Genomic DNA, 13,039 nt, shown 5'->3' with positions numbered 1-13,039 from the left:
TTTGCACTGAGACTCTACCTCAAGTATTAGGTTGTTGTTGTTGTTTTTCTCGGGATAAGAAATCAGATGTTTGTACGAGTGTTTGAGAACCTAACCTGACTGACCTACCTAACCTAACCTGACCTAACGTAACGTAACGTAACCTAACCTAACCTAACCTTTTGGTGAGTGTAAGCTGAGTGTGTAGGGTGTGGGTCGGGTGTGGGGTGCGGGTGAGTGTGTAGGGTGTGGGTGAGTGTGTAGGGTGTGTGGGTGAGTGTGTAGGGTGCGGGTGAGTGTGTAGGGTGTGGGTGAGTGTGTGGGGTGTGGGTAAGTGTGTTGGGTGGTGAGTGTGTAGGGTGTGGGTGAGTGTGTAGGGTGTGGGTGAGAGTGTGTAGGGTGTGGGTGAGTGTGTAGGGGTGTGGGTGATGTGGGTGTGGGTGAGTGTGTGTGGGGTGTGGGTAAGTGTGTTGGGTGTGGGTGAGTGTGTAGGGTGTGGGTGAGTGTGTAGGGTGTGGGTGAGTGTGTAGGGTGTGGGTGAGTGTGTAGGGTGTGGGTGAGTGTGAGTAGTGACCTCTGGGTGTATCTTTGATAATGACGAGGGGGCGTGGCATACAGGGTGGAGGACAGGGCGTGGCATACAGGGGTGGAGGACAGAGGGGGTGGCATACAGGGGTGGAGGACAGAGGGCGTGGCATACAGGGGTGGAGGACAGAGGGGGCGTGGCATACAGGGGTGGAGGACAGAGGGGCGTGGCATATCAGGGGTGGGAGGCAGAGGCGTGGCCGGGGTGAGAGGACAGAGGGGCGTGGCATACAGGGGTGGAGGAGAGGGGCTGGCATACAGGGGTGGAAGGACAGAGGGGCGTGGCATACAGGGTGGCGGACAGAGGGCGTGGCAGTGAGAGGCGGCGTGGGAAGGGAGGGTGAGATAAGGGGGCGATGAGAGTAAGGAGGGTGAATGGTATGGTCGGAAGGGAAGAGGGACGTGGCAGGGTGTGGCACGGAAGGTCAGTGAGACAGGTCTGATAGGGTGTGGCAGGGAGTCAGACAGGGCGCAGCAGGGAGGAGACAGGGCGCAGCAGGATCAGATAGGTGCGGCAGGGGTGTCAAGGGCGCAGCAGGGGAGAGAAGGGCGGAGCAGGAATCAGATAAGGTGCGGCAGGGGAGTCAAACAGGGCGCAGCAGGGGAGGAGACAGGGCGCGGCAGGGGAGGCAGACAGGGCGTAGGGCGGGGATATGGTGTGGGAAGCAGAGACCAGTTAATTTACTGGGGCTGATGGCGCCACTAGTCGGGAGATATGGGAGAGGGGAGAGGGGAGAGTATGGGAGAGGGGAGAGTATGGGAGGGTATGGTAGAGGGGACAGGGAGAGGGCAGAGTATGGGAGGGTATGGGAGAGGGGAGGTGAAATATTGTATGGGAGAGAGAGAGAGGGTTGTTGTTGTAGGGGAGATAGAGGCATTGTTAAAGGGAGAGAATGTGGAAGAGGGTAAGGAAGGTGGGTGGGACAGAGAGGGAGAGGAGAAAAAAGAGGGAAAGGAAGGGGTTTAAAGATGAAGAAGGAAGTAAACAAAACGAGAGAGATAAACAACTACAGAAAACGGAAGAGGTGATGATAGATGGTAGACTAAAGAGAACAAAATAACACGTAAGAATTAATTAAAGAAAACGGAATTAAACTGTAGTGATTAAAACGGAGGAAATTATTTATGGGAACTAAAGAAAATGGAAGAAACTGATACGTGGGTAAACTACTGTAAAGAAGGTAAATTATAACCAGGAGAAAGAAAGAAAAAAAAGAAACTGAAGGAAAAGATAGAAATATAAAAAATAATATAGAGAAACAAAAAGAAAACCAAACAGCGAGAGAGAGAGAGAGAGAGAGAGAGAGAGATGTAACCAAGAGAGTCTGGGAGGTGCGTGGTTGCCTGAGGGAGAGGAGGGAGAGGGGCGTGGTTGAGGGAGGGAGGAAGGGGCGTGGTTGAGAGGGAGGGAGGGAAGAGGCGTGGTTGAGAGGGAGGGAGGGAAGAGGGCGTGGTTGAGAGGGAGGGAGGGAAGAGGGCGTGGTTGAGAGGGAGGGAGGGGAAGGGGCGTGGGTTGAGGAGGGAGGAAGAGGCGTGGTTGACTAGGGAGTTTAGGTTAGGTTAGGTTAGATTAAGGTTAGGTTAAGGTTAAGGTTAGGGTTAAGGTTAGGTTAGGGGTTAGGTGGTTAAGAATTTGATGAGAGAGGAAGGAAGGAAGACTGTTCACTAGATGATTTTGTGTGTACGTTTATGTATGTATCTTGAACCGTGTACGTTTATATTTTGGTGTATGTAAACAGATGTGTGTGTTTGATAGTTATGTACGTTGTTGTGTGTGTGCACATATTGGAGAGTGTTTACATTGACGTTCAAGGCCAAGAACATTCACTCTTACACACACACACACACACACACACACACACACACACACACACACACACACACACACACACACACACACACACACACACACACACACACACACACACACACACACACACACACACACACACACACACACACACACACACACACACACACACACACACACACACATTATACGTGACTCGTCCTTACAGTGTCCAAATTTTAATAAGATAAGTGAAAGTGTAGAGAGAAACAGACAGAGACAGAAGAGAGAACGAGACGGACAGACGAGAGACAGACGGACAGAGAACAGGCAGACAGAGAGACAGACAGACAGAGAGACAGAGAGAACAGACAGACAGAGAACAGACAGAGGGAGACAGAGACAGACAGACAGAGAGAGACGGACAGACAGAGAGACAGACAGACAGAGAGACGGACAGACAGAGACAGACAGACAGAGAGGAGCAGAGAGAGACGGACAGACAGAGAAGACGGACAGACAGAAGAAGACGGACAGACAGAGAGAGAAGAAGACGGGAGACAGGCGAACAGAGAGGGAGAGAAGACAGACAGACAGAGACAGACAGACAAGAGAGACAGAGAGAGAGACAGACGAAGACAGACAGACAGAGACAGACAGACAGAGAGAGAGACAGGGAGACAGACAGGGAGAGGAGCAAGAGAACGGACAGACAGAGAACAGAACAGAGAGACAGGCAGACAGAGAGACAGGCAGACAGAAGACGGACAGCAGAGACAGAGAGACGGACAGACAGAGACAGACAGAAGACAGGCAGACAGAGACAGGCAGACAGAGAGACAGACAGACAGAGAGAGACAGACAGACAGAGACAGACAGACAGAGACAGACAGACAGAGAGACAGACAGACAGAGAGACAGGCAGACAGAGAGAGACAGACAGACAGAGAGAACGGACAGACAGAGAGACAGACAGACAGAGAGACAGACAGACAGAGAGAGACAGAGAGACGGAGACAGACAGACAGAAGAGACAGAGAGAGACGGACAGACAGAGAGAGACGGACAGACAGAGAGAGACGAACAGACAGAAGGAGACGGACAGACAGACAGAGACGAGCGGAACAGAGACAGGCAGACAGAGAGACAGGCAGACAGAGACAGGCAGACAGAGAGAGACGAGCGAACGTAAAGAGAGAGAGACGGACAGACAGAGCAGGGAGAAAGAGGGCGGACGAACGAGGGCGGGCGGACAGAGAGCGGACAGACAGAAGACGGACAGACGAGAGGCAGACAGAGAGAGACGGACGAACCGAGAGAGAGGGACAGAACAGAGGCGGACGGACAGAGAGACAGACAGAGAGAGACAGGACAGAGCAAGAGAAAGGGCAGACAGGAGAGAGACGGACAGACAGAGAAGAGAACGGACAGACAGAGAGACAGAAGAGGGCAGAGAGAGAGACGAACAGACAGAGAGAAAGAGAGACAGAGAGAGGAGACGAACAGGAGGAGAGAGACAGAGACAGTGAGAACGAACAGAAAGACAGAGAGGCGATACTCTGGTTACAGTGCTCACACCCATCCTGAGGGGTCGATGTTTCGCGCCTAGGATCCCACTTGCCTCCCTCCTCCTCCCTCCCCCTCACCCCTTCCCACCCACACCTCCTACACACCTCCCACCCCTTAACCCCCTCCCACACCCACCCTGGTCTTTACCCAGGTGTGTATGTATGTACCTGACTACAGTTGAGGGAGTGAAGGTGGTCAGTACAGTACCGAGGGTTTAATTTGGTTTAGTGTTTAATTAATGGCCGACAGTATATGGCTTGATACATACCTCCTCTCCACTACACTCACCACCCTCCCTCCTCCACTACTCCACCCCTCCCTCTCCCTCCACCTCCCCTCCACCCCTCCCTCTCCCTCCACCTCCCCTCCCTCTCCCTCCACCCTCCCCTCCACCCCTCCCTCTCACCCACCTCCCCCTCCACCTCTCTCTCCTCCCCTCCCCCTCCCTCTCCCTCCTCACCCCTCACTCCTCCCTCTCCTTCCCTCTCCTCTTCCTCCTCTCCTCCACCCACACCCTCCCACCCTCTCCTACCCATCCCATCCCACCATTGTCCTTGGAAGGGTGAGGTGTCGCTAGGTGGTTGTTGTGGCAACTTGGCTTCCGAGGCGCATGGCACGGAGGGTGGAAAGAGTGTGGAGGAGGTGGAGTAGTGAGATGTTGGATGAATGTGGAGTGAGATGCGGAATAGTACACTAAGCATCTATAGACGGATCGCATCTCCCCGAACTTAACGCCATCTGTTGATTGAAAGCGATACTATAAAGTGGGATTGTCTTACGCTGTATTTGTTTCAGATGTTTACTAAGGACGGGTGTGTTGTAGGGTGGTCCAATCTCTCTCTTTTTCTCTCTCTCTCTCTCTCCTCTCTCTCTCTGTTTATTGCCACTTCATATCCTATCAATATCATCGAGGTGTTGAATAAGATCCGATTGGTTTGCGTTCCTCCCTGAATACCAAGTGTGGGGATGCACGCCCTTAGGTAAAGTAGTGGTAGTTTATCTTTTTTTCTCTCTCTCTCTCACTGGGTCCTCGGTGCAGTGAAGTGAGCAAGAGGAACCCATATAAAACGGAGAGGGGGCGTCAACGTGGCTGGCTGGCGTCTGTACTGCCGCAACCTGACAACTATCTATCATCTTGTCCCGATCACTGTCTCGTCCCCGATCACTGTCTCACACTGTCACTGTTTTCTCACCCTTATCACTGCCTCGCCTGATCACTGTCTCACTGTCACTGTTTCTCCCCTTATCTTTCTCGTCCCCTGATCACTGTCTCACCCCTGATCACTGTCTCGTCCCTGATCACTGTCTCGCTCTCCTGATCACTGTCTACTCCCCTGATCCTGTTTCTCCCTTATCACTGCCTCGCCCCCCTGATCACTGCCTCGCCTGATCACTGCCTCGCCCCTGATCACTGCCTCGCCCTCTGATCACTGTCTCGTTCCCTTGATCACTGTCTCACTGATCACTGCTCTCCTTATCACTGCCTGGCTCCCCCTGATCACTGTCTCGCTCCTGATTACTGTCTCGGCTCCTGATCACTGTCTCTCCCCAATCACTGTCTCCCCTGATCACTGTCTTGCCTCTGATGCTGTTTCGCCCAAATGATCACTGTCGTGCAGGATGTCACCAGGGGTTCGTGCAGGATGTCACCAGGGAGGAGTTCGTGCAGGATGTCACCAAGGAAGGAGGTCGTGCACGATGTCACCAAGGGAGGGAGGCGTGCAGGATGTCACAAGAAGGAAGGGTCGTGCGCAGGATATCATCAAGAAGGAGGTCGGTGTCATCAAGGAAGGAGGTCGTGCAGGATGCACCAGGAAGGAGGTCGTGCAGGATGTCATCAAGGAAGGAGGTCGTGCAGGATGTCACCAGAAGTGTTCCTCAGTGACCAGCAGAAGCAGTGTGGAGGATAGGATAGAGGATAGAGGGACGTCACTGCTGGGTCTTGTCTGCTAGGAGGAGGATGGAGGAAAGGAAGAGGTGGGAAGAAGGAAGGTAGAGGGAGGGAGGAGGATGCTACCTCTGATTCACCTGATAGAAGATTGTTCGTGGTGAGGTGCACCTGACAATACACTGAGGGTACACGATTGCATGATTTGATTTAGTAGATGAGCTACATCGCCTGCGTACACTTCTATTTTGCTCCAGTTAGCCTTTGACCTCTTGATTTGACCCACTTAGAATTTTCCCGTTTCTTCTCGTCTGCTCACGTCAACATTGCCACTCTCTCCTCTCTCACTGATCTGAGTCCTGAATCCCTGAATCCCTGAATCCCTGAGTCCCTGAGTCCCTAGGTCCCTGAGTCCTGGATACTATAAAACCGATCACTTCACACGCCAACATATCACATTACGAATTCTCTTAGTCACCCTTTGTTTACATCCGTTTTCTATAATTATCATAGAAAACGTTATTAATCGAGTTACCCTTCGTTTTCTTATGTTTCCTATGTAGTTTCATAGAAAACGTATGTAAATAATAGTCGGTATTTTTAAAAGATAAATTATTCCATTCTTTTAACTTTAAATTATTATTATTATTATTATTATTATTATTATTATTATTATTATTATTATTATTGCTGTCCTTCGTAATCATCTTTTGACTTTAATTACGTTTAGTTCAATTAGCGAATCAAACATCATCTCAGTTCAATAAATTAAGTGTGTCCTGCCGTTGAGTGTGTGAGAGCGAAGATTGAGTGTGTGTGTGTGTGTGGTGTGTGTGTGTGTGTGTGTGTGTGTGTGTGGTGTTGTGTGTAAGTGTAATTTAAATGCTCAGAAGAGAATGAAATTAGACCAGAGAGGTGTCAGGTTAGGTTAGGTTAAAATTAAATTACACCAGGTTAAGTTAGGCTAGTTAACAATAAGCTAAAATGAGTTGAAATTCGATTAGAGATTAAGAATTTAAAGCGAGTTAAGGTTTTTAATTGGTTGGACTAGACAGGTTAAATTAGGCCGTCAGGTTAAATTAGATCAGGTCATGCCCAGGTAATTAGAATGTATGGGTAATTAAGACACCTGGTTGTTATGTCTTGTGTTGATGTCTCATTCTTGGAAGACATAAGTAGAACCCTTCCTTTCCTTCCCTCCTTTCCCCTCTCCCACCCCTCCTCCCCATCCCCACCTTCCATCACACTAATTTGAGCTTGTTAACCCCCCAAATTAACGTCTCAATTATGGGTCGGTAATGAGTTCATTTACTTGACCTGGCTGTTATAGACTAATATGTCTGTCTATATTTCTTTCTCTCAGTTATGTAGTAAAAATCTGTTCTGTCTGTCTGTCTGTCTGTCTGTTTGTCTGTCTGTCTGTCTGTCTGGGATGGAGGGAGGTGAGATGAAGAGGAAGTATGTAGCCTAACCTAACCTAATCTAACACTAACAGCCTCCCACTAACAACCAACCTTAACCCAACAGCACAACCCAACCTAACCTAACTCTCTTCGTCTCTTCCACAGAATCGAACATCCCGATCGTCGGCAACGTCTTCAGCTTCGTCTCCACTAAATACCCGGACGAGTGGTTTTGGCGCATGGTAAAGGTACGTGTGTGTGTGTGTGTGTGTGTGTGTGTGTGTGTGTGTGTGTGTGTGTGTGTGTGTGTGTGTGTGTGTGTGTGTTTTACTATCTACCTGCGTTAGTTAGCTCTATAGGAGTTAGTTGGTGTGTTATATAAGATGCTGAGGTAGAATATCTCTCTCTCTCTCTGTTTTCTTCTTCGTTCACTAATTTTCTTCTCACTTTCTTCTCTTTACTCTCCTCCTCCTTCTCCCGCTTCCCTCCCTCTCTCTCTCTCCTCCCCTCCTTCCTTCCTTCCTTCCTTCCTTCCTTCCTTCCTTCCTTCCTCTCTAGTTCCCTCCCTCCATGACCACCACCACACCATTAACCACACCGTCTGCACACTCCTACAGGTGGTGATGTGGCTGATAGCGATCTTGTGCGGGATGTTGGTGGGAAGGTCCTCATCCACGGCCTCATCTTCAAGCGGATGTTGCGTCTCAAGATGTTTAGAGATGAACAGGTGAGTGGGGGGGGTGAGTGGGGAGAAGGTGGGTGGGGAAGGTGGTGAAGGGGGAGAGGTGGGTAGAGGTGTGGGGAGAGGAGTGGTAGAGTGGGGTGTGGAGGGTGGAGAGGGTGGGAGGGAAGAAGAGGGAGTGAGGGGAAATGGAAAAGGAGAGAATAGTGGGGAGGGTGGGGAGAGAGGAAGCAGAAGGAAGAGAGGTAGAGGAGTAAAGAATAGAAGAGGGAGGAAGGGAAGGAGGATGCAAAAGTTAGGTAAAGTTAAAGGAAAAGAAGGAATAGGGAAGGAGAGGGATGGAGTGGGGGATAGGTCTCTTGAGAATAAAATAGGTTAACATTAGGTCACAGGGATAGAAAATAGGTCACCAGGTAGGAAAACACACGGGTTGGGGGAGGGTGGATGGGTGGGAGGGGTGGGTGGGGGTGGGTGGGGGGTTTGAGTTATCACGTGATCCAACCTACCTTGTAATTATCGTCTCACCTTTTCCTCTCCACACGAGGGATCTTGGATGACGATGGCGCTGACGGTGAGTGTCGTTGTACATGTTCTCCTACGTGTACAACCTCATTCTGCTGATTGGACACTCTGAGGCGTGCAGGTGGCAGATGGTTCGGACATGAATGTGACCAATGAGAGGTGGGTTTGACGTAGGTGACATGAGAGGTGAGTTTGATGTGGGTGACCAATGAGAGGCGGTTTGACGTGGAGGTGACCAATGAGAGGTGGTTTGACGTGGAGGTGACCAATGAGGTGGGTTTGACGTGGAGGTGACCATGAGAGGTGAGTTTGACGTGGGTGACCAATGAGAGGCGAGTTTGACGTGGATGTGACCAATGAGAGGCGAGTTTGACGTGGATGTGACCAATGAGAGGCGGATTTGACATGATGAGACAAAGTGTGAATGTGGGTGGGTGGTCGGTCCCCCCCTCTCCGTTAACAAAACACACACACACACACACACACACACACACACACACACACACAGAGGAACCTGGTGGGCTAAAACATAATGTTGAGTCATATCCCCAAGTCAGAGAAGCGTACTAATGGGAGGCTGGAGTCATTATATGATCAAGGCTCATTTCACGCGACAAATGACTCCTTGAGGCCAAACACGCAAAAAGTGCTGCATCCGGATGCCTAGTACACAAGTCTCTCTGTCTTGACGATCAAAGGAGTTCTCTTCTCTCTCTCTCTCTCTCTCTCTCTCTCTCTCTCTCTCTCTCTCTCTCTCTCTCTCTCTCTCTCTCTCTCTAAGGCCATGGGTTCCAAATCACATGATAAATTCCTACATATATTTTCTTTCCTCCTTTATCATTTCATCAACCCATTACCTTCCCTCCCCTCCTCCCACTACCTTCCCCTCCCCTCCCCCACTACCTTCCCCTCCCCTCCTCCCCTACCTTCCCTCCCCCCTCCTCCCATTACCTTCCCTCCCCCTCCCTCCCTACCTTCCCCTCCCCTCCTCCCACTACCTTCCCTCCCCTTCTCCCATTACCTTCCCTCCCCCCTCCTCCCCTACCTTCCCCTCCCCTCCCTCCCCTACCCCTCCCCTCCTCCCTACCTTCCCCTCCCTCCCCACCCCCCCTTCCCTCCCCTCCTCCCATTACCTTCCCCTCCCCTCCTCCCATTACCTTCCCTCCCCTCCTCCCATTACCTTCCCTCTCTCCCCTCCTCCACTACCTTCCCTCCCTTCTCCCATTACCTCTCCCTCCCCTCCCATCACAAATCCCTTACCCACCTAACTCTCCCCACAACCACTACCTACCCCTCCCACCACTAGCACCTACCCTTACCACCACCCCTTCATCCTCCCCCTTCCACCACCTTCTCCTGACGTAGAGGCCGAGTCTTCACATCACTCCCCTCTCCACCAGCAGGAGGATGTGTGGTCGTGTCTGATAGTGCCTACCGCCGGCGTGTGTTAGCAAGGAGGATGTGCTGAGATCGTGTGGTGGGGGAGAGGAGGTGGGATGTGTGCATATGTCAGCGCTGCTCTCAAGTGATACAAGACGTCCCTGTGGCTGAGGTAAACCAACAGCGTCACCCCCAGCAGGAAGGTTCTCTGGTTGCCTCTTCGCTCGATCTTGAGGGACCTGAGGAAAATTGTTCTTCCTTGGGATTTTGTTTTTATTTTTCAAGGTGGAGAAGATACCTCGTCCTTGAGAGTTATAGGGTGATAGAGAAAATGTCCTTTCCTCCTGCCTGCTCCCTCCTCCCTGCTCCCTCCCTCCCTCCTTCCCTCCTGCCTGCTCCCTGCCTCCCTCTCTGCCTCCCTGCCTGCTCCTGCCTGCCTCCCTCTCTGCCTCCCTCCAGCTCACAGTGTCTCAGGAGGCAGGGAATAGCAGAGACATTTTCTAACCTAACCTAATGTAACCTGAGGTGCGACAGGTAAATGGGAGGTAATTAATGAAGATAAAATGTTGAGAGGAACGGAGGATGATTGATGAAGATGCAGGTGAGCCCAGGTGAAGGAGGTAAGGTAGGATACCCTCCCCCATCTCTCCCCTTCCTCTAACCCCCCCCTCCTTCTCTCTCAGGTATTAGTGGTGACGGGGAGCACTTCCTCCTACCCCTCCTCTTCCTCTTCCTTATTCTCCTCCTCCTCTTCTGTATACATCCCCTTCACGAATCTGTTTGCTCTGATGAGAAAAGAAGAGGTGGAGGACTGTTGAAGAGAGGGAGAGGAAGAGTTGGTTGGACACTGAATTCCCTACACGTTGATACTGAACCTAGATATACCGCCACAATTCTTTCCTTCCTCCCATAAACATTGCCAGTTGTCCCCTTTTAATGCCTTCTCGTTGCCTTGGGGGTCGATTACACCTTTCTCCATCACACTCCTACGGGGGTTTACCAGCGACCACGATTCTCCTCCTTACCTGTCAACCCTCGCCTACAGCCTTGAGACACATGTGTGGGATTATAGCCAGAGGGTCGACAGCTACGTTCCTGAGGGTGAGCGTGGAGGGTGAGGTGGGAGAAGGTTGATACGACCCACTAGTGAATCTGTAGGTTCCCCCATTACACACACCATCCCCTCCCCTTTCCCCCTCCAGTTCACCATCACTAACACCTACCATACCACCATCACCTCAAATTGGATCCTCTTACCTCCCCCTCCCCCTTCCCCTTTACATCCCCCTACCCAACCCCCTTCAGTTCTCTCGCCTCATTATTGGGAAACACACTTGGGCAACTTTTACGCGTGTTTTGACGAGGTTGTATCCTCCGGGCCCCACCACCACCCAGTGTACAGGAGTTGGTGGCGATATTTAACAGAGTTCTCCAGTCTCGTCTCGTTTGTTGGACAGTGTGAAGTGGGTCTTGTGTCTCGCCCTTTACCCCCCTCTTTCCTTGTTCCCCTTCCCTCTTCTCGACCCCTTCCTTTGCTCCACCCCCTCTTGGTCTATAAGTCATGTTGACGAAAAATACTGTCAGATTCGCCATAACTGGTGTGTGTGTGTGTGTGTGTGTGTGTGTGTGTGTGTGTGTGTGAGAGTGAGTAGGTTTGTGTTTACGTGTGGTAGTAGTTTATTATTATTATTATTTTATTATTTTTTTTATTTATTATTATTATTATTATTATTATTAACAAGTATAACCTCACCTATTCACTTGTACCCTGGAGATTAATTAGATACACCTGGTCGCCTTAACCAGGTAATGTGGCGTGGTGACGAAACGCCTTAAGAATTACTGTAAGATTATTATTTTTGTAATGAATAATTCCATCATCATCATTATTATTTTCGTCGTCATTATTATCATTTTAGCCTTCATTCCTAACTCGTCATTAACTACTGGCAATCATCACTATCTGTCATCATTATCATTGAACTTAATCACTATCATTATGACGCCTCACCATCATTATTAGTGACACCATTATCATTACCGTCTGTCGTTCTTATTATCATTTATATCTACCTGATCTCACTATAACCATCACTATAACCATCACTATTATCAACACCACCATCACTATACTATCACCACCACTCTTCTCACACACACACACACACACACACACACACACACACACACACACACACACACACACACACACACACACACACCATTAACCCGTCACGTATTTTTTGCACCATTCTGCATCTTGCACGAGGGGTGTGGTGTTGCAAAAAAGCGACAACTATTAGAAAAATGCTCTTGATTTCCTCTCTTCCTTCCTCCCTCCTCTCTTCCTCTCTTCCTTCCTCCCCACTCCTCTCTTCCTCTCTTCTTTCCTCCACTCCTCTCTTCCTTCCCTCCACTCCTCTCTTCCTCTCTTCCTTCCTCCCTCCTCTCTTCCTTCCTCCTCCTCTCTTCCTCTCTTTTCCCTCCTCCTCTCTTCCTCTCTTCCTTCCTCCTCCTCTCTTCCTCTCTTCCCTTCCTCCACTCCTCTCTTCCTTCCTCCACTCCTCTCTTCCTCTCTTCCTTCCTCCCCTCCTCTCTTCCTTCCTCCCTCCTCCTCTTCCTCTTCCTTCCTCCCTCCTCTCTTCCTCTCTTCCTTCTCCCTCTCTCTTCCTCTCTTCTTCCTCCCTCCTCTCTTCCTCTCTTCTTCCTCCCCTCCCCTCTCATCTTATTCTTCTTCTTATTATTATTATATTATCATCCTCATCTTTATTCTTCTTCTTCCACCTTCTCTCTATCTCTCCTCCTTCTCCTACATGAACTATCTACTCACGGTCCTCCTACAGACAGGTAATTACCATCTACAGGTGGTAATTGCGTGGTTGCCCCACCCCCACCCACACCACTGATTACGTCACAATCAATTATGTAGTTAAATTCCACCAATTAATAATAATAATAATGAGACAAACAGACAGACAGAGAGACAGACAGAGACATAGACAGACAGACAGACAGACAGACAGACAGACAGACAAAGCTATTAAAGTCAGGCTTCTCGGGTGATTGGTTAAGTGTGGCTAAAATGACCTCACTTGTTTGTTTGTTTATTTTAGTGATTTAAATTTCTTTATCACTTTAAGAACGAAAGACTTAAACCATCGTCCTCAAATGGTTAAACTATCGTCTTCAAGGGTTAAACCATCGTCCTCAAAGGTTAAACCATCGTCTTCAAAGGGTTAAAC

At 49.9% G+C, this 13,039-nt stretch overlaps 1 protein-coding gene across 1 annotated transcript in view; it reads left to right on the top strand.

Moving 5' to 3' along the window:
• The window catches only part of LOC121855623 (transmembrane protein 117-like), an 81,781-nt gene that overhangs the window by 44,149 nt on the left and 24,593 nt on the right, over positions 1 to 13,039 (top strand). The window contains 5 exon segments of the mRNA XM_042350685.1: positions 7,379 to 7,461; positions 7,831 to 7,867; positions 7,870 to 7,940; positions 8,440 to 8,468; positions 8,470 to 8,538. Of these exon segments, the coding sequence (XP_042206619.1) occupies positions 7,379 to 7,461; positions 7,831 to 7,867; positions 7,870 to 7,940; positions 8,440 to 8,468; positions 8,470 to 8,538 (289 nt within the window).

This window comes from Homarus americanus, unplaced genomic scaffold (assembly GCF_018991925.1).
Source record: "Homarus americanus isolate GMGI-L3 unplaced genomic scaffold, GMGI_Hamer_2.0 scaffold48090, whole genome shotgun sequence".
NCBI classification, from domain to species: Eukaryota; Metazoa; Arthropoda; class Malacostraca; order Decapoda; family Nephropidae; genus Homarus; species Homarus americanus.
The sequence above is the reverse complement of the archived record's forward strand: the minus strand, read 5'-3'. Positions and strand labels throughout refer to the sequence as shown.